The 22,336-nt window shown below is 40.1% G+C and overlaps 1 protein-coding gene across 6 annotated transcripts in view; it reads left to right on the top strand.

Moving 5' to 3' along the window:
* MLLT10 (MLLT10 histone lysine methyltransferase DOT1L cofactor) overlaps positions 1–22,336 on the top strand; it is a 136,917-nt gene that overhangs the window by 4,110 nt on the left and 110,471 nt on the right. For 2 of the 6 annotated variants that reach the window (XM_055709383.1, XM_055709379.1), the window contains exons 1-3: positions 3,614–3,794; positions 4,392–4,560; positions 8,213–8,292. In XM_055709383.1, coding sequence (XP_055565358.1) covers positions 3,756–3,794; positions 4,392–4,560; positions 8,213–8,292 — 288 coding nt within the window. In that variant the 5' untranslated portion in view covers positions 3,614–3,755. Of the gene's footprint in view, positions 1–3,613; positions 3,795–3,993; positions 4,561–8,212; positions 8,293–22,336 lie in introns of those variants that run through there. The other 4 variants (XM_055709380.1, XM_055709382.1, XM_055709381.1 and 1 more) reach the window with 4 other exon arrangements.

The following is a 22,336-nucleotide window of genomic DNA, read 5'->3' as shown; positions in this document are numbered from 1 at the left end:
TTAGAACGTATTTCACTGAAGACTGTTAATGATTTAAACCCACATAAACAAAAGGCAGACAAGCATTTAAGTATTTTAAATGGATAATAGGGAGATGTATTGTTCTACCTATTGAGTATCACTAAGTTGTAATTTTCCTGTTTTCAGTTGCATCTGTTTAGCTGCAGCGTGTATCCTTTTTCTCATAGGTAAAGATCAAAGCTTTCTCAACAAAGACCCAATCTGAAAATGGAATAAAAATTGCTTATGAGAAATTTGCTTTCTAGAAAGGAGGAGTTTCCCCACCCTACAGCTCCAAGTCCCGATACCAGTTTATGTTGTCTAATATAGCATGCATTTTATATAAAGTCTATGCTTTTTCTGTTATTCCTGGAAGACTTTTCTGATGATGATATCCAACTGGTAATGTGGTTTTGTAAATGAAACACTTTTTCTTAATGCTTTGTTTTATTCACTAAACTTACACTATGATTTTGCACATTGTAGAGAAAAAAAAAAAGTGACATTTAAAGCAAGCATTCCAAAATCTTAGCATTACTGATTGAACTGATTAGTTTATAGTAAAAATTTAAGGTGAATACCTCATTATTTTTGTTAATGAAGCTGAAGTGCCATGCACTAATATATGTTAACATTTTCTGGAGAGTTCCTTAAAGTTTTAAAAACAATTTGCATTTGTAGAATGTAATTTTCTTTCACTTACACATTCCTTCTATGTGAAAAAGTTTCTAAAATCCAAAAAAATATGAAAACATATAATCTTCTTGTACATGTCTTATAATCTAACTTGTTTAGCTCCTAGGTTTTGTAGGCTCCTTTTAAGAGAATTGGATTTTCTCCTTGCATTTAGATTAGCAATGAAATTATTCATTCTTACTCATTGAATTATATTCCTCTAATTATTTTAATCTCTTATATATCACTATAAGAAGGACAGGATTCTTTTTTAAAAAAGAAAATTGGCCTTCTGTGTCATGTCAGTGCTTATTAAATACTACAATCATAGGAACATACATGCTACAAGATTTTATGTTCTGATTCCATAGCTTTATAAGCTTAGTGTTTGCAGTATTTATTTAGTGGTAATGCATTTCTTTCCCTATTTTGCATTTCAAAGGTCTTCTCTAAATAATTGTTTTACAGAACTATCAAGAGGTTATCTAAATTTTTCCATCAAATATTACACAATACCATAAGGTGGTAGTCATGGAGTTTCTTTCAGTTCATGTACATTCCTTCTATAGAAAGAATTAAACAGAAATCCATAAAATGACAACAAATGTTTCATTAAATAATTGAATGTATTAAGCTTGACTTAATTTTGACCAAAGCAAAATTTCAGTGGTTCAATACTGAGCTGGTGTGTTGTTACATGGTGTCAGACTAAAATATTTTTATTTGAAAACTATACAGTAGGTTTTTCATGAATATACTCTTGTTGCCATGGTGCAGCTTTAATCAAGTTGTTGCAAAGTGATTAATTTTTTCTCTGATGATGCTTCTTTATAAAACTAAAAATTGAGCCTTAAAATAGCTAACATGAAAAAAAAAAATCACCAACAAAAACCCCAGACCCGGGAATTGTACTAGTTGCTATTCAAAGAAGAAATTTCAGGAAGACCTCAATGAATTAAAAAAAAAAAAAAAGTCTGTGAGAAAAATTTACAATTGTTTGTTAGAAGTTTAGACGTATAAATTCACCCAACAAATTAAAATATATTAAATATATTTTCATTTTAAAAGGATATTTATTTTAATATACCTGTCAGGTAAATAAAGGACAGATTTGCTGCTGTATCATGGTTTTGGGATTTTTTTTTTTTTTGTCAGGGTTAACAGAATCATTGAGAATGCTTTTTAAATTAGATGTCATTTCCTTGACAAGAATGAAGACGGGCTGGGACACTGTATCTATCAGCTTCAAATAATTTGTGTTTATTTTTTTTAAACACCAGGATATACTAATGGCTTTATTTCCGTACAAAGTAATTGCCTGCACCTGCAATTTTCAGGGTATTTTTACAAGCTTTAAAAGTAATAAAAAGTCTTGTAAGTATGTTTTATAATGTAAATAGTTTTATGTTCAAATTTGTATTCTTCAGTGTTGAGATAGGACATTGGGGTGTGGGCTGGGGTTTTTTTGAGAGCAATCTCTGAATGATTTTACACTAATGGAAACATACTACATTCCAGTCCCTCGCCTCCGTTTTTTACATGTGCCTTAAAAATTACTGAACTCTCAAGGATATTAGCAGATACATTTACAGAGAAATGTTTAGAATGTGTCTCAAATGGCTGCATTAATTGCCTGTTTGGCTGGGCCCTTCATCTAGGAATCTACCTTCATGAGTCCTTTTTCTCCTGGCCGCCATTCTTCCTCTGCCTAAATAATTTCACTTAAAACTTTCAAGGAGAGGAAAGAGCTTGCCCTAAGGTATCTTGCATACAGACTGCAGCCTGAGATGGCTGTAGGGGGTAAAGGGTTGTGCACATCCCACTTCTCCCTTCCATGTAGCAGTTTGTCATACTCGTGTACACAAGTGCAGATGTTTTATTAGTTAACAACGTATAAAATATAACCTGCATATATATAGGTCTAGGTAGCAATGTGTCCAGGAATGCACATAATTCAGTAGTGATTTGTACAGATACCATATCAACTAAGCTGGCCTTGCAAAATCATCATGAAAAATAGAGTCCATGCAGAAATTCTGCTTCTCTGCCTTTTAGCATGATAATGAAGATAAATCAATGATCTTTTCCTTGCCCAACATGAAATAAATAAATAAACAAATAAATAAATTAATGCTGGCCCTGGGGCAAGTGAGTGGAGCAGAATTTTGCAAGGCTGCATTTAATTTCTCTGTGCTCCTAACAATCACCACAATTAGTTCCTTCTGCTACAGGCATACCTGCTCACAATGGAGAATTGAATAGCCTGAGATTTTCCTCTCTGCTGACCACCTCAGCTCTCCCCCCCCTTCCCCTCCCCCCATTTAATTAAAAAAGACAACAGAATTGTTTTACTAAAAAAACCAAAAACCCAAGCCACTAAAAAACAACAAACCGAAACGCTCAACTTCTAGAAAGGCATATCCACCTCTAAGCAAAAGTAGAGAACAGCTGTGTTAAAAGCATGTTTGTTTTTGTGTGCCTGCGGCCTCCCGGCTGTCTCCGTCCTGTCTTCCATCCAGCATTGCTCCGGCGCTGGGGCAGCGCCGCGGCCGCCACGCCACAAGTTTTGGGGGAGAAGAAAAAGCGGGATTAATAATGCATTAGTTTTGCAGCCCTATCAAAGGGAAAATAAACAAAATAGTGAATGTTGTGGTGAAGGCAGGGAAGTGGCATAATAGTGAGAACGCATTAGTCCTGCAGGCAAACGGAGGGGATATAAACAGGATAATAAAAGTTGGGAGCGGGAATGCATTAGTCCTGCAGTCATATCTGGGGGAAAATAAACACGATAGTAAAAATGATTTCTGCGGGGTGGGAAGAGGGCGGGAATGGGGCGAGTCCTCCAGCCTTCCTGAAGGGGGCATGAGCAGAGTGACATCGCGGGTGGGAGCGGGGCGCATGTCTGCCACCTCCCCGCCCCCCCACGCTCGGAGGGGAGGGGGGCAGCAATAAGCCCGTCTAACGCTCGCCCGGGCTGGGCAGGGAGGCGGCTTCGCACGGGCTGGCCGGCGGCGCGCCGAGCGGCCCGGCCGGCGGCCCGGCCCGGAGCGCGTCTGGGTTAGGCCGGCCGACGGGGCGCGATGGCTCGCCCGGGGGACGGAGAGTGGCAGCACGCCGAGGTGGGTGCGCAGGCGGGGGCGGCGCGGCTCGCAGGCCGGGCGGCGGGCGCGGGGCCGGGCCGGGCCGGGCCATCAGGTGTCCGGGCGCGCCGGCTCTTCCGGGCCGCGCGGAGGCGAGGCGAGGGGCGGGCGCGCGGGCCTGGCGGGGCGCCGCTGGCTCGCGCACGCTCTCTCGGCGCGGCGGTTGGAGCCGTTGAGGGGGTGCGCGCGCTCAGCCGCGGCTCACGTTCCACGGGCGGCTCGCGAACCATCGCGAGGAGGCCCAGGCCCAGGCCTTCCCCGCGGGCGCGCGCAGTGCGCCTGCGCGCCGGCCCCGCGCTCGTGCCTGTCCGCCTGCCGTGTGGTGTCCTCCTCAGCGTGCCGCCGCTGGGCTGCCCCTGCCTGCTTGCGTGACTGATACAGCCTGGCCGGTTGGTCGGGCGGGGGCGAGAAGAGGCTCTCAGCCGGCGGTCATGGGCCCTAAATCATTGCCGTGGCGGCGGTGGCGGCGGCGGCGGCTGAGTGACTGAGGGGAGACACCGCCGGGGGAGGGGGCAGGCAGAGGGTGAAGCGTGTGTGTGCGTGTGTGTTGTTGACGACGGTGTTTTTAACCCGTAGATGGTCTCTAGCGAGCCGTTGCTGCTGCCTGTGTCACTGGAGGGCGAGTTCTCCAATAGCATGAAGGAGATGATCGGCGGCTGCTGCGTGTGCTCCGACGAGAGGGGCTGGGCCGAGAACCCGCTTGTCTACTGCGACGGGCACGGCTGCAATGTCGCAGTGCATCAAGGTGAGTAGGCAGGCCGGTGCCAGCTCACTCGCTCTGGCCTGAAGCCTTGCTACTTCCTTCTTGATGTGCCCTGCCCTCTTCCCTTGGGCCTGCTCCCCCCACCCCATTGGCTGTTCTCTTCCCCTTTCCTCCCTCCCCCTTCCCAGCTCCTTCTTGTCACCCATGAAACCCATTTCCCTGTTTGCAGGGTTGTGCCCTTTCGGGTCCGACCTGCCCTGTCATCCTCTATACCTCCGGTCTGTCTCTCTTTTTCCTTATGTGAGACTTCCTATGTTATGATTTTCTATATTAGGGCTGCAAGAAAGGAAGAACCCCCCTTGCAGGGCTCTTCGTCTTGTGCCTTTTCTGTGTCTATGCTTCCAGTCTGCCTTTGCACTCTGTTAACAACCTCAGCTGCAGCAATCCAAAGACTACCTAAAACTCCTTTCCTTCTTTGCAGAACTTCTTACTAATCTCTGTTTTGGCAATTGTTACTTTATTTTGTTCTTCCTGTACTTGATCCCGGTTATCCCTGCCTTTCCCAAGTTAGAAAAAATTAAGGGGCAGCCAGTAGGTGGGAAGGGTTTAGGACTGGAAGAGAGTGGTGTATAGGAAAGACTTGGCTGTCATGTGATTTCTTCTTTTGCCTGCCTTTCCTTGAATGTCATTTGGCTGATGTTTCCTGGTAGATGAAGAGACTTCCTGTTGTGGCTCTGCAGGGGGAGGGTACTTGTCGGAATGGCTGATGCTGGATTTGTTTGGATTAGTGGAGGCTGGTTGGTTGGTGTCCAGCTCAGCTCAGGAGCTGGCATGTTCCCTCTATGTGTGATTGTTTTGTTTCTGTCAGTGGGTTGACCCTTCTTGTGAGAGCAGAGGAAGAGACTGGATTCTGCTGCTTACATTGTAAGAAAGGAAGTTACGACTTTTGCTTTCTGGTAGCAGAAATAAAGAATAAGATGGTAGTTTGTCAGTATCAACTCCCCAGACAGTTCTGTGAACTCTGTGGCTGGCTCCTTCTAGATGGTGAGCAAATTAGAGGAGACAGGAAATCCTAAATCCAGTTCATTAGTCCGAATGCCTGCTGCATATGAAAATACTACTAAGGTGTGCCTCACACTTGGTCTTAAATTGCGTGGAAGATGATATAGTAACTTAGTTTGTTTCAGGTATATGTGCTTTTGTAAGATGACAAGAAATAAGGAGAAATAGTAGCAATTTAATGAGATCTGCAGAAAAATTCAGTTATTCTTGTTAACGTTGGATTGAATGTGGAGGGAGGCTGACAGGATCTGTGAAATTAGCCTTGTTTTGAATCAGTTTTCTGTTAAGAGCTGAGTAATGTTAACCGGTAAGGTAACTCTGCATTTGTGGAATCTTAGAATCATGAAGAAGAACACTAAAACAGGAGTACTCTTAGAAGTCATACCTGAACCACCTGTTACTTTTGTATTATCTTGAGCATCTTCCTTTACATCTAGAGCCTTGCTAATATTTTCAGTGGAAGAATTTGATGATATCAGCAGTTGGAGCTGAAATAGTGGGAATGACAAAGGTCTGTTTTAGGAAGTATACCTAATACAGAGACACACTTCAGTAAATTTGGTACAAGAATATTGAACTTTCTTTAAGGTCAAGGCCAAATCTGAATTTGAATCTTGCAGGAAGTGTGCAAAGTAGTGCTTCGTCTGAATCCAGATGCTGTTGTAGAAGTCTAAGAAAAGAAGAACTGTATGTTTTGATTTACTGTACCATTGATGTTTTACATTTTGCATTTGATGCATCATGTGAATGAAGGTGGTAGAGGGAGCATGTCCACTCTTTTTGTAGTCTTTCTGTAGTAAAAGTAGTGTAGTCCTCATGGTTAAAGCCAGTAGTCCTTATTTGAAGTTCAGGCAGCAGTGTTACCCATAAGGCTTCATTAACTGCATTTTTTGTTATTATAATTTATGTCTAGTTCAGAGGAAACTTCTTTACAAGTGTTTGGTAAGTTGTGGAGGACAAAATCTCTTCATCTGTTTAAAGAAGCTTTGCACAGTAGTGAAAGTATAAACCAAAGGAAGTCCTGGAACTCAATAAACAATGTAACAGTGCATCAGAGCACAAACCTGTGCTGGACTGTTAGGCTGCAGATGTACTCTGTTATATTTGCAGATATAAAAGTACTTCAGCTTTGCTCAGTGCCCAACTCGTGTTGCCTTTGGATCTGATTGCCAGCCCTGTCTGCATTGCATTCTGTGATTAGTTTCTTACTCTGCACTGTCTCTTGCTAATCTAAAGCGTGATTGCACATGTAAAGTCTCCCTCTCGATTTCTGAAGAGGAACTGAAGATCCCCCTCATCAGTGGTTGATACAGACACAATGAAAACAAGTTGTTTTTCCTCATGTTAAAGAACTTTATTGTACAGTAGAATGGGCTTAGAGTCTGTCACTACTTGGATAATGTGTTTGAAAATCATACAACTAATCTTAATATGCCTACATGTATCTATGTGTATAATGGGAAATGATTTCATTGACTTTCCAATGTAGTGGGAAAGACATATTAGCCAGATGGTTTTTATACTAGTATTGCATTACTGGTAGGGTTTTTTTTCCCCCCTTCAGGCTAGCATGAAATCAATATTTTTGTATGTGTACTAGAAGATACTAATTTAATCTCAGCTTTCCTCTTCAGTATTAATTTATCATATTTTTTTTCTCGTTACACACTTAAGCCGAGTCTTCTTGTTTAAGTGACATATTGTTGGCAATTGAGATATCAAAAATACAATGTCAGATTCAGGAATATCTTTCAGGGGAAAATTTTTGGCTTTTTGATTGTTTGTTATTAGTTGTTAAGCCCATACAGATATTAGAATATACTCACAGCACTTATGTTCTTGTATTTTCATTCCCTTAGCAGTTCTTAGTTTCCTGATCTGTGCATTTCAAACATGAAAATTACTGCCAAATTACTAAACTTTTTTTCTGTGGGATTTCTTACCAAACTCATGATTTTTTATATACTATAAAAATATAGATGACAGTCTTGCAGAGAAGTCTGCATGTCTCAAAATCTCTTTCCTAAGGATTTATGTTTTAGCGTGGCTATAGTTGCAACTAATCCTAGTGCTGATGCTCGGTTTAATTTGTATTTACACTCCATATGAATTTTCAGGGGGAAAAAAAAGGCAAACTTTGTATCTTTGTTCAGTTTATTATGGATTTCCTATTTAAACCCAGTTATTTGACTTATAAAGAGTAAGAGAACTTGGTAGTAACTAAGTGTGTTAATGTCTTATGACAAAGTCAGATTTGTTAGTTGCTTTTAGTTTTCACTTGAAAAAGATTTTACTATGAATGATTGATGTTTGTTATTGTGAAGTGTTTTACCTATTTTGCTGGTAAATAAATAGCAAAACAGATCACATATTAAATATTGCTGCTTTTGAGTGGTTATATTACTTTTAAGCTAATATTTTTTTATTCAACAAATTTTGCATAAATTTTTAAGTGGAAGCTTGTACTTCATTTCTAGTACCATTGTGATAGGATTTCATATGCAATGCATAGATGTCAACTTGAGTTATTAAAACGACGTGAGATCAACTGATACTAAGCTCTTTTTATAACACTCAGTAGTACTGTTGTGCTGCTTCTGTTTGCTGAAATATTTTGTCTTGTTCAAAACAGCTTGCTATGGAATTGTTCAAGTACCCACTGGACCTTGGTTTTGCAGGAAGTGTGAATCTCAGGAAAGAGCAGCCAGAGTGGTATGTGCTTTGTTTATTAAGTAATGCTAGTTATAATGCTTGTGTGGATAATATTTACTCAGCTATCCCAATAATGGTAGAAAATAGCTTAGTGTTCTGTCATAATTCCATCTAGATACTATTTGGAGAGACCCTCTTTTTTTTTTTTTTAAGTGAAAATACGTAACTGTGTCTTAAGTATTCTGATAATTTCTGTGGGGAGTGTGTGTTTGATTTTTTTAGTAGATTTCTCTCTCTCTCTTTTTTTTTTTTTTTTTTTTAGTTTTTTGCCCTGACTATTTCAGAGATTGATTTCTTCTTAACTGTGGTGTGGCTTTTGTATAATTTTGTCAGTTTAACACTTTAGTTAGGTAAGGGGGGGAATAAGATCTGTGTCCAGTTTTCTTTTACAGCAACTTTAGATTGCCAGTTGAAAGCTTCAGTCTAGGAACACTTAACCAATAGGTAGTGTTCTTAATTTCAGAATCTAATGCTTACTTGGAATGTGATACTTCTAATGAAGAAACACTTTCTTCCTCTGTCTTCTTAATTTTTTATGTTAAATACGGGGCATTCAGATAATCCTTCTGAGCAATAACAAACCCCCAACACCTTTTTTTCCCCCTCCCTTCTTTTCCCTTGATTACATGAGGGTTTGTTTTGGTCGAACTTGTGTGTTACCAGATCAAGCTGCATGATATCAGGTATCTTTAGAAAAAGAGAATCACGTTTCTCACTACTTGGCACTTTTTAGTTTGTCTTCCAGCAAAAGATAAAGTGAGAGTATTTAGAAAGACTAAGCTGTTCCTTTGCCTCTGAAAAAAAATTTCATATAAAAATGGGAAGAGAGGTGATGCAGCATCTTAGGGCATGTGTAAACTGTTTCTAACTTTGGTATCTAAAGACAAAGCCTGAGACCAAATTTTTAGTTACTGTCAGTGACTGTCAGAGTGTTTATGTGAGCTGTTTGCTGTACCTATTTCCTTTTCGAATATAAAGTACTGCGGAAATGGTAGGGTGACTTAGTGTTGCGTGAATTTTTGGCACAGGACTGAAGAATCTTGTTCCTCTACTTTTTTGCAACTTTGTAGAATCATAGAATGGTTTGGGTTGGAAGGGACCGTAATCCCTTCCTTAGCTGGAAGGTCATCTGGTTCCAATGCCACTTTCATAGGCAGGGAGACCTTCCACTAGACCACAGGTTGCTCAAAACCCCATCCAACCTGTCCTTGAACACTTCCAGGCATGGGATATCCACAACTTTGCTGGGCAACCTGTTCCACTTGCCACTAATGTTTTCATAATGCCCTAGTAACTTAGACTTTGTTAACCTCTTCCAAAGAAAACTTGTTGGTGGGAGTAAGAACGGATTGATCTGCGTGCTCTCCAAATATTTGTCAACAGAGTATCAAAACCGCTGCCCTTTCTAAAGAAAAGCTGTTTCTTTACATGGGAAGACCATCAGCAATGTAAAGTTTTAAGAATAGCATTTTTAATGTTCTTGAGTTTGATATATATACAGGTTGACAACAAAGTTACAAATATATGAGGGGAGAAAAGAGATGGTGGCTAGGAGGAGGATTTTTCTGGTGCACAATAGGGAATTCTCATCAAGATTTAGGATATAGTTATTCCTGGCTTCTCCTGACACAAGGAATGAAGGAGAACTGTACTAAGTTCTAAAATAAACAATGTCTCACTGCATTCTGATAATTTTTTGAGTTTACCAACAAGAATAGCTTTGATAGGCATCATAGTGCTTTTTCTTCACTGTTGGAACTTAAGAAGAATAGTGATGAACTTAACTCAGTGCCTGGTGTATTCTATTCTTGTTTCCACCTAACAGGTTTGGTTTATGTTATGGTTCAGCAAGTTGATTACTAATCTTGTTTTGGGAAAAAAAAAAATCAAAAAAATCTTTCCCATTTGTAACATAGCGTACGTAGGTTTATGTGGTTCTCAACTGAAACTAATTACATGTGAGATAGAACAGATTGATAACAGTTGAAGTTTGAACAACTACTTAGTGAGTTAGAAAGATGGTGTCTTGGAAAAGCCCTTAACATAAAGAAACTAAACTGAAGCTCTGACTTAAGTACGAAAACTGGAACTTTATTGTAACCAGTTTCAGATGCAGAAGTTTTAACACACTTGCAAAAGCAACCGCCTTATCATCGCTGTAGGAGACTGAAGCTTATTTTTCTGTTGGCCTTTTTGTCTAGAAACAAAACCAGAATTAAATTAACCACATTACATTGAACATACTTCTGTTTACTTGTTTTTAATTTTTAAAAAGACCTCAGTCTTGCTCTCTAGCTGTACTTTTCCCTGCTGAAGCTGTATTGTGTGGTTTTGGGAGTGGTTTTTTTTTTTTTCCTTTAAGTTTTTTGTTTTGTTTTAAGCTGTAGTTACTGGAGTTACTGGGCAAAGAAATCTATTCTGGTAAGAGACTAGGGTTAATTACTTGTGCTAAACTTAGTCTTGTTGCAACAACTGAAAGAAATAGACTAACTCAGGAGCAGGTACCTCAAGTAGGTGGGTCACCAGAGAACTTTGCTCAACAGCAGTTTAGAGCACTTGGCTTCCCATATACTTTGAACTAACTGTTACTCACTGGTGTCTACTTCATTCCCTTTCACATGCTGCTGCTGAACTGGTACATATTGCTTGTCAGTGAAAGCAGTGGCTGATAATATATATGTATTTTTTTTTTCCAGCTGCAGAAGCCTACTGGCTGGTTGATTTCTGTGTTTTGAATAGTGAGGTGGTAGCCAGTGTCTTTGGGTTTTGAATGGTCCGCTACTAGTTGGAAAGCACAGTTCCATGCCTGACAAGCCATATTGAGTCTTGGCTCTAGCAGAGTCATGTCTTTGTGTGTGTGAGAGGAACTGCAATTTTTGTCAACCTGAACTGTTTGGATAATGGACTTATTGAGGTGTCTGGTAATTATTTGACTTGCCTTATAATCATGCATATGTAGTGCATAATAAATAGAAGGTTGTAATATGAGTATGCACTTTTTACAATCACTCTTTAAGTTTTTAACTTTACTTGAAAGGTCTTAGTTTTCCCTAAATCAGCTAATTTATCTCAGCTGACCTATATAGTGAGCTTGGAATGTGGTTCTCTTCAAGATGGTGGCAACTGCTCCCAGTTTTGCCTGTGACAGCACCAGCTGTTATTACCCTGCATAGTGGGCCCTTTTGATGTCTTCAGCTGTACCTGAACTTCTGAATCAAAAAGCAGGGCAGATAGATGTTGGTGCAGGAAAAAAGTAATATTAGGATCCCTGTGAGGATGTGTATATATATATGGTGTAGTACGAAAGGGACTTTGTGTCATGACTTTGGAAGTTGGATGGTACATATATGTTGTCCAGGGGCTGATGGTACTGGTATCCAAAGAGAGAGACTATAGAAAAGCTAAGTTTGGGAATTGTAGCACAACTGTTGTTCAAAAAGAGTTTTTTTTCCCATCATCCTGTTATATGCCAAACATCTTTCTTAATGATCTTATTTTAAGAATGATTTAATTATACCCCACTATATATTATGATTAGACAATGTGTTTATGAGCTACTACTATTTGTGCTTATCATGAAGGAGCTGGAATAATCCATGTACTGCCACTGGGCACTACAGAGGCATTCAACATTTGTGCAGTTGGCTTCGTTAGGCTTATTAGCTATGTGTAGATGCTGGTCCTTGTGAATCCAACTTGATTCAGAGAGGCCAGGGTATCTCAGTACTGAACTTCAGTGTTACGAATTCCAGGAAGTTTAACTACCTCAAGCCCAGCTCAGCTTGTACATGTGAATTCAGACTGCTTACGGCATTGCAAGTGAATTAATATGCTGTTGATCTGTTTCGCTGGAATATCTGTATTATAAGCCTGTCATTGCATCTGGAAGGATCAGTTTGGGCTTGGTACGGATTAATGTCGTAAAGGCAGTGTTTTTCCACTTGGCATTTCTGTGTTGTTTTTGATGGGCTGGCTTATGAAGTTGAATGCAGCGCTGGCCCAGAACTGAGTCAGCACATTTGCACTTCACTGCAGCTTGTCTAATAAGCCACCTGGATTTTAGTTCTGGGGAATGTATTGAGGGGGCTGTGACTCCCTGTGGAGCTAGCCACGTAAGATTTGAGATAGTGTTCATATGGATCTCATCTGAATCTAGTATAACTGGAGTCTCTGCATTTGCATGTGTGTTTCTTGGAACTCAGTGCAGAGACTGGAAGGCCATCATTGCAAAGTTCAGTTTAGATCATATAGTACTTAAGGATTCAGGGCTGTAGAAATGCAGCTATACTGTTCACCCCCAAAGCCAGTTCAGGTACATTGCGCTCTCATAGTGATTAGGTTCCTGCTAGTAATCCTGCCAGACCTGAGCTGTTCCTGCATCTGCTTCACAGATGATCCACAGTCTGAACACTTGAGGTTTTTTTATTTTTTATTTAAAATCTTTAATACAAAAATGGTTGTAGTTCTCCAAGTTCCCTTTCTAAAAAAACATTTCATCACATGCATCTACAAGTTTATTATTGTGGAGTTGCTCATAAGAGTTGTATGATGAATGCATAGTTTAATACACCACCTCCAGCATTTATGTAGTATAAAATAACCGTAGGTAGTGTTACTTACCTTTTGCCTAAACAGAATGAGGCACTGTAGGAGGAATTAGGACTGTTGGCTTTCAATGTGTGGACAGGTTTGTGATCAGAGCTCTGACAGCTCTGGTTCAACAGGTTGTCTCCAGGGGAATGGGATCTCTGTGCTTGTGCTTAGAATCAGTTTTGGTGTGGTTATTACACCTGTATCTGTAAACTAGAATGCACATTGATAAATACAGACACAATAGAGGTGAGCTAAACTTAATTTTAGAAGAAAAAAGCCTTGCTCTTTCATTTTTTTTTTTCCTTCAATTTGAAATACTGGCCACAAAATCATTCAGGACTAATACTGTATGCATTCTCTTTGAAGATGCCTCTTGAAATAATTCTTAAAGAAATTTGGAAGGGAATGCTTTTTTAATGTGTATCTAATTTTCCTTAAAGGACATGCGATATAAGAATATTACCACAACTACTTTTAAAAACACTATAACAAGTAGTAGAAAACATGCTTTAGTTTTGAGACTACAATAGAAAAATTGACCTTTGTGCTTTTGTTACTCATGTGGCTTTTACATAGCAGTTGAAAGTAAACTTCTAAAGAAAAGGAAAAGTGACTGTAAAATACAAATTGCTAGTAGATTTTTTTTTAATAAATGTGAGAAACTGCTGCTTATTAGCAAATATCTTCCTGCTTACCCTTCCTCCCCTCCCTAAAAACCAAACCAAACCAACAACACAGTTGTCTTTTATGAATGACTATGCAGCCTGGAAGGAAGTCAGTGAATGATTGTAGCTGGGTAACTGGAGTAAAAAGTCTGCCTAAAGATATTTAGGCACAGCATGTTGTATTGGGTTTGCATGGCAAGGTTTTGGTAGCAGGGGGGCTACAGGGGTGGCTTCTGTGAGAGGCAGCTAGAAGCTTCCCCTGAGTCTGATACTGCCAATGCCAGCTGGCTCCAAGACAGACCTGCTGCTCGCCAAGGCCGAGCCCATCAGCGACAGTGGTAGTGCCTCTGTGCTCACATATTTAAGAAGGGTGGAGGGAAACCCCTGTGCAACAAATTGCAGCAGGAGGGAGGAGTGCAAATATGTGAGAGCAAGAGCTCTGCAGACAGTGGGGTCAGCGAAGAAGGGGGGGGAGGAGGAGGAGGTGGAGGTGCTCCAGGCACTGGAGCAGAGATTCCCCTGCAGTCTGTGGTGAAGACAGTGTTGAGGCAGGCTGTGCTGCTTAGCCCAGGGAGGTTCATGGTGGAGCAGATATCTACGTGCAGCCCATGGAGGACCCTATGCCAGAGCAGGTGGATGCCCAAAGGAGGCTGTGATCCCATGGGAATCCTGTGCTGGGGCAGGCTCCTGGCAGGATCTGTGGACCCACAGAGAGAGGAGCCCAGGCTGGAGCAGGTTTGCTGGCAGGACTTGTGACCTTGTGGGGGACCTGCACTGGAGCAGTCTGTCCTGAAGGACTGAACCCTGTGGAAACGACCCACGCTGGAGCAGTTAGTGAAGAACTGTAGTCCATGGGAAGGACTCACTCATGTTGGAGAAGTTTGTGGAGAACTGTCTCTGGTGGGAGGGACCCCACGCTGGAGCAGGGGAAGAGTGTGAGGAGTCCTCCCCCCGAGGATGAAGGAGTGGCAGAGAGAATGTGTGATGAACTGACTGCAACCTCCATTCCCTGTCCCCCTGTGCTGCTGGAGGGGGAGGAGGTTGAGAAATTGGGAGTAAAGTTGAGCCCAGGAAGAAGGGAGGGGTAAGGGAAAGGTGTTTCAAGATGTAGTTTTTATTTTCTCATTGTCCTACTCTGATTTGGTTGGTAATAAGTTGTTTTTTTCCGCCATGTTGGGTCTGTTTTCCCTATGTTGGTAATTGTTGAGTGATCTCTCCCTGTCCTTATCTTGACCCACAAGCCTTTTGTAATATTTTTCTCTCCCCTGCCCAGCTGAGGAGGGGGAATGATAGAGAGGCTTTGGTGGGCACCAGGCCTCCAGCCAGGGTCAACCCACCACAGTTGTCTTTGGTGCCCAATGTAGGGCATGAGGAATTTGAGGTAAGGATGGTAATTGGGAGAGGTAACAGGCAAAACATGGACTAAACAGAGCTAGAGAGACGAGCGGAATGGTTGTGGGGAATTTCTGTTGTTCTAATTTTGGTGAAGGTGAAACTTCTTTTATTCTGAAATGCTATTGATTTGAGTGATGTGTGTTTCTTGTCCCTTACATAGATGGGTGAGTGTTGTTTGCTTTGCATTTCATGAGTAGGAGGAAATATTTTTTCCTGTTTAGATTGTTTTTTGTATATGTAGTGAATACAGGCCCATAACCTTATTGCACTACGACTCAAAAGATGACAGAATTCTTGGGATTGTGTAGTGTCTGGTCATCAGGAAGTACAAACAGCATAAGGTGCTGCAGAAGTGCAATAGTTTCTGTGCATCTTCCACTCCAGCTGGTGAACTAAACCTGATGCACTGTATTGTGTGCTGTGCTTATCAAAGCATGAGTATTAACACTATTCATGATTGTGTTACGTTTTCCCCTGCTGGTATGCATTCTTGGTTTCTAAATACGCAGCTGAGTTCATAAACTTAACCTGAAGCACATTGTTATAGTGGAAAAGGTGCACTTACTTTTTTCCAGGTTTGATTAGCTGCAGTTTACCCAAATGTACACCTTATTTGTGCAGTAATTTCTAATTAGGTTATGCTGGATACGGATACATAAGAGTATTCAGGCTTTAAAACAGTGTTCCATCACTCAAGTACTACATGGTAAAATTTTTTTTATCATAGATATTAGTATAACAGGTACTTAAGTAAATGCTCTAAAGGTTCTGTGGCAAAATTACTAACCAAAGTGATACTACAGCAAAACATTTTTCATTACAGGAATTGCTTAATTCTTAGGCAGAAATGTGTTGTGACTGTTCGTGTCACTGCTAGACTGTTAAATCACTGGCAGAAGAAGATTCTAAAGTAAGCAAGAAGCTCCTTAGCTGCAAACATGCTAGCATGCATTTTACCTAGGAGTTTTTAGGGTACAGCTGTGGCACGTTGCAGGAGGACACTGAAGTGAACCATTGCATACTTTCTTCAGTTAGATTGAATTGGGTCTGTAGCATACTTTCAGTCTGATAACAAAAGCTTGGGTGTTTAGCTGGAAATCCAGCCAAATGTGACAGGTATTTCTCATAGTCTTCTACAGGGCTTACTAGTTTTAAATATGTTGTGGGATAAATATGTTTATGGCTTTGGACTTCTGAAGTTGAAGTAACTAGATCTTCATACTTGCTGTGTGGTATCACTATGTTACGTTGTACTCTATGTTATTTCTCTTACAGTTACCGTATCTGCATTGAGTAAAAGTATGACTGAGTGTCACCTGTAGTACATAGTGACTGGATGGTCTTGGAAGGATGCTGATTTGCGTGTTGAGTGGCACTAATCTTGTCATAGTCATAGTCTATAGATTTATTATATGTAGTAGATGCTTTTGACAGAGCTAACTGAATCTGCATATGTTTTTATCTGATGCCTTGATAAAGAGAACTAGGTTGAGTCTCTTTAATTTATCCAGGTATAAAACCCAAAATGCTTCAGGTAGTCAGTCTTTTTCTTTTACCTGTCAGCTGTCTGCTTTAAAAAAAAGTTCTTTCCTTCTCCTGGGACAGATGACTGAATAGAGATAGGGCAGAGATTTGGCAAATTTGTCAGTATCAAGAAATGATTATTTGAAGATGGAGATGAATTAATTTCTTAAGTTGTCAAGTTGCAGAACATAGCACTTTCAAAGAGAAGTACTGACAGTATACGTACATTTGCTCTATTAGAGGTGTCAGCCAATTGGTGTTTCTTGAACTTGGCAGGAAGATCTTTTAATTCCTGTTGGATCTTCATTGTGGCTTATAAAGAGGTCTGGTGTGAATCATAGGTTGCAACCATTGGAACTTTAATTTGCTTCTCTTCAGATACCTTTGTTGAAAAGTTTGTGTAGTTAGCTGCTTGCTGACTTCTGCTTCAAATACTTACGTGGTTGCAAGCTGTCATTTATAGAGCCGTTTAGATGAAAATATTGAATGTGAATATTTTGTAGGTTTTTAGGTAAGGTCTTAAAATACTGCAGGTTGAGACTTGATAAGGTGTGTTGCTATCCAGCTATAGTTTAGAAACTCATAAATAAGAAAATGGGGATTTGGCTTTGTAGATAGTCTCTTCATTGGCTGGGCCATGTATTCCTATAAAAGCTTTTGGAAGAAATGTTGTGCAATTCTTCCTTTTGCTGTACTGAACAAGAAAAAAAAAAGTTTTGACTCTGGCAAGTATTATAAAGCATGGGTTGGAAAAAAAAAATAAATATCAGAAATAAACTTTATTTAGGAGGTTTTGGAGAAGAATTGGTTTTAAGGAAAAAACACCAAAGAAATGATTAGTGAAATATCAGAGTAAAAGCATTGATGTGAATAGATAGCTTAAGTTTGGTGTGAGTAGAGGTTCAGTAGTTTCAGCAGCATCTGGGAATGCTTGTGAGTTTTATTGGACTTTGTAGAGGCTTGAAGGGCTGAGAGGATGATCTTCTCTGGTTAGTCTTTGTATGTTGGCAGTAGCGGTTTTGCTTCATAGAGAATAGTTTGAAGGGACGAACAGAAAAATGAGATGTCACTGGGTTCTGAGTGCTGGGGTAAGGTATTGCCAGCAGATGTAGACATGGTCAGTCTGGTACGCATCCTGTTGCTAGGTCTGTTTTTGTACTAATTGCCTGTGATTTCTCATCTGTTGATAGAATTTATGCCAAGTATATCTAAATTTCCAGTATACTGGTTTGCACTCCTCTGCAAGTATCTGTGGGGTTTTCTTCTTCTGGTTGCCTAATCTTGCAAAAACTGTTTCTTTGTAGGCTCTAAGGCATTTGTTCTTCTGTAGATACCCTCTGAATAGCTGAATTTGAGTTGGGTTTTCTGTTAAGTATAATCTAGTTGTCTGTGGTATAATTACACTTGTATGTGTCTTTAGAATATGGTGTCTTTTTATAGAGGAAGCTATGTTTACATTGGTTGTTTAGTACTGTATTTGCCTGAATTTAATGCAGACCAATCACAAAAATGACCCCAAATGTTTCAAAGTTTACTGGGGGAAAAGAGTTTTTCTTATATTCAGTGTTTTCATTCTGGTGTATGTGTGCTGGTGTTGTGTGTGCCCCCCCCCCCCGCAATGGGCCAAAACACTAGGGGAAAGAGGGACATAGAAAAGTATAAAAGGCAGATGAGAAAATATAACTTTCCTCTGGAGAAGATGGAATACTGATTTTACACCCTTTGGGGGAGAAGGAAAATAAATAGCATAAACGTTTTGAGCTTAGAAGATAGTTTTCCATCAAAAAAGTGAATGAAGAACATCAACTACTTATATATAGGTAGGCTGATGTATGTGCAGCATTGACATAACTGAAATTTTAGATGTGATTTGTGATCAACTTTGTATCCAGAGCTGCTTTCTAGATATCTGCCCTGCCCTGCCCAGAGTTTTTTTCAATGCATATGTGCTTGCTAGCATTCAGTTGTTTTACACTAACTGAAATAACTACCAATATGGATGTGTTTACCCTTCTAAGCTATTTTTTAAACCTGTACTAAGATACTTTGTATTATCTGAATTATTAGTATATAAGACTTATCTAGCATATTGAAAGTCTATAGGATTGGGAGAGACCATCTTAGATATGATAAAGATCATTAGAGTTGATTTCTGTATGCTTCCTTCTGCTAAGGCCCAAGGGTGAGGCAAAATGGTATGGAATATTGGTGAAGGTAAGTGAAGCTGTACCACAGAACTTGGGAGATGAATACCTGGATGCAGTCAGCTGTGCTGCTGGCTTCCACAGCTACCAGTGAATGGGCGGCAAGGTTGCCAAGAGCAGTGGGGGGTGCCATGGAAAGCCATTGATTAGAAACTTAGGATCAGCTGCGTTGCTTACCTTTGTAAATCTGTCTGTGTACTTTGGGGGAGTGTGTTAAGTTGAGGCATTTTGGTATATACAGAAATACCTAGTAGCATGGTATGCTGTAAAATAGATGTATTTGGAAGCAAATTTAGAAGCAAACCAATAAACCTACTGTTTGGCAAGTGACTCTCTCTTCCTGGGTTAATTTTAGGAAATTCAATGGAGTGTGTGAAGGGTTTGTTTTCACTTAACTGTGAACTAAAACTCACAATAAAACCAAATGCATTTAACCAGTCTACTGTTTGATTAATCCTTAACAGGAGCAATAGAATAAAATGTTTTGTCTGTCAGGTTTTAACTCCTGTTGATGGAAGGATTGAAAGAGATTGAGTGTCAGGTTTTAAGAACTGTGATTTTTGTGTAACTGGCTGTTACGTTATTTGTAACTTTAAGGGTCGGGTATTGCAGTCTCTTACAGTTGTTCTTTCAGTTAAATACTGGGGTTTTTTTGCTGTTATCAAGCAATGTGAGACAGTAGTTCTGTGATCAAAATGTACTTTGGATAAAAAACCTGCAACTGTTCTGGAAGCTTAAGTGTCACGCTGGATGTAGTACAGCTTGGGAGGGAAAATAAGCTTGTAAACTAAAGAGTTTGCGTATATGACTGATGCCGGTTAAAAAACTTGGAATATATGAATGTCAGGGAACTATCAAAACAAAATTGGCCTAATAAATGTCTGTGTGTGGGCCCAAGAAATATGTCTGTATTACTACCAAAATTAAATTAGTCTGTTTCGGGTTTGGTGTGTGGGTTTGGGTTTTTTTTGTTTGTTGGGTTTTTTTGGGGGGTGTAGGTGTAGTGTGTGTGATGACGTTTTGGTTGTGTGTTGGAGTTTTTTGTATTTAAGGCCCTTGGTTGAAATTCCATACTCACTTACAGCCAGCATAGGCGATGCTACCTCCGGAACAGGGTGGTTGTACCCTTGCTCTGTTCCCTATCTGTGTTACTGTGGTGGGGTTTTTTTTGTTTGGTTTTTTTTTTTTTTTTTTTTTTTTAATCTGGCATTGTTGTTTGTATGGCCTTATGGAAAGATAGCTCAAAGAAGTGATCTGACTGGAAAAGTACTTTGTTTTTAGCTTGCTGATTCAGATTTCCGTATGGTCAAATGAATGCTCTTTCCAGACCAAGGGAGACAGTAGAAAGTACACAGCAGGGGATGGCCAGTGATTATTGGCAGCAGTGTGCAATTATGTTACCTTAAAGCGAGCCTTAAGTAAAGTCAGCTGGAACTGCAGCCTGATTTCTCAGCTAACTTTTAGGAATTGTGGTCTATTTAATCTGCTGCAGATCTTCTTGTGTTATTTAGGTTAACAGGTCATATTGAGACACACTTTATTGCCTCATTGCAATGCTGGGAATCCAGTCCTTCAGGACTTTACTTGGTTGACAGCCATTATTCAGGTGAATGGTTCCATTGGCCTAACTTAGACCAGAATTCAGTAACAGAATTCTTGCACAAGAATTTTGACCTTTGTTTGCTTATAACAAGAGACAGCATATAATGGATGTCTGCAGATGATGCTTTGTGAAACTTGCTCTAAACTTACAGAACCCTGAGGGAAGAACAATGCTATATTCCTACTATTTTTTTCTCCTCTCCTACTTGCATAGTCTTGTTCCTATCTCTCTTTATCTTCCCTATCTACTGCATGTCTCTGCCTCTTTCGCTTCATTTCAACGTAAATAAGGTAGTCTGCTGGATTAAATCAGCTTCTCTATGCTTTTCCTCCATTTCCAGTTGAAAAATTGTTACAGTTAAGTTAACCAAAAGACTTGCGAATTAGATTTGACTAATGTTATATACTGCTGGTTAAGGTAGCTCATAATCCTGGTTAAAATGGAAAGACATATGTTTCTAAAGTGATGGGTGAAAACTTTGTGCCACAATGCTGTGGAGTCAAATTGGACTGTTAAGTAATTCAGTACAGGAAGATGGATTTATTTAGCTCATTCTTTACTTAAGTTATTTTGGTCTTCTTGTCCTGGAACTTTTTTTCTGCTGGTATCTTTAGTGGACCCTTCCATTCTTTTTTTTTAATTTTACTGTTTATTTCTTGGTTATTTTATTTATTTCTTGGTTATTTCTACTTTTTTAATGATGACAGAAAAATTTGTTTCTTTCCCCTTCTGCATGGGCCTCCCATGCTTCTGGCCACTTCAGGTCTCTGCTGGGTGACTTTCTAAAGAATGGACCCCTCAGGAGGCAGTGGGTTTTTCATGAGACCCAGGCAGTTTTGGTTTGGCTGGATGCTGAGATTACAGGATCAGTCATCTTTCACTTAATTAAACCTGCTGTTTATGTAGCTCGGAAGTGAGTTGTTACAGTCGCACTGTCAGACAGTTCCAGCTGCACAACTTTGAGATTGGTTTCACTTTAGTCCTCTACGGGAGACCCTGTAGTCCAAAGCAATTCCTGCTGAGAGTTGCCCTGAGTTCTGCTTGGCCAGAAGCTAGATCAATGAGCTTTGTTCCACCAAAGAGCTGCAAAAAATGAGATGTCCATGTTATACTCTGTCCCTTCCCTTCCTGTCCTTACAGTGTAATTTGCTACAACTTCAGTTCTTCCTACAGCCAGTATTTGTGTCTTCTTCACTCCTTTTCTTCACATCTAATTCAACTGGCTATACCTACAACACCACATGCACTGGTGTCCCTCCCTGCTATAGGACTAGTGCCCCTCAGCACACCAAAGGACGTGGTTATTTTCTTGGGTCACAGTCAGCCTCTTCAGTATTCACATGTGAACTGTCTAACTTGATGATGTTTATCTGAACTGTTGATCCATCATAACAGCTTGCCCTATTTAGGCTGTGATATCTTGTGGGTGTCATGTCCGCCCCTGCTACCCCTTTCCTCCCCCCACCCCCCTGCCCCCAGTTTGTTTAGTAGTTTCCCACAGTATTTTTGAATGTTCAGACAATAAATTTGTGTCAGATCTTTTGCCAGAGCTGAGACTTAGAAGGTACAACTGGAGAAGAGAGCCCTGGCACAGTCTGTGTGCTCAAATATTAGAGACCATCTGTACAGATGGTCAGATTATTCCTTATACTGTGTTGCAGAGATCAAAGCTTTATTCCATCGTAAAAGTTGTAGGTGATGTGACATTTAGTAGAGCAATTCAGCTATTGCTGTTCGCTTAAACTCCAAATTAGCTCCGTCCATAAGTAAGTTGGAAGAAGGAGAAACTATGTAGACAAAACCATTATAGACTTCTGAGATACATGTATACCCAACTATCCCCATTCCTTTGTCCTACAGAATCCTTTGTAACAACATGCATTTAAGCATTTTGAAAGTACCTAAGATTTTTTTTCAGTCACTTTGCAAATTCTCAGCTAAAACTATTACTTTTTTTTTTTTAAATGCTGTGTTACTGTAAGATTTTAGAACTAGTAATAAAGTGTTTTTTTTTTTTTTTAAAAAAAAAGATATTTTCTGCCAGGTACTTGTCTCAAGGG

This window comes from Falco cherrug, chromosome 4 (genome assembly GCF_023634085.1).
Source record: "Falco cherrug isolate bFalChe1 chromosome 4, bFalChe1.pri, whole genome shotgun sequence".
NCBI classification, from domain to species: Eukaryota; Metazoa; Chordata; class Aves; order Falconiformes; family Falconidae; genus Falco; species Falco cherrug.
The sequence above is the reverse complement of the archived record's forward strand: the minus strand, read 5'-3'. Positions and strand labels throughout refer to the sequence as shown.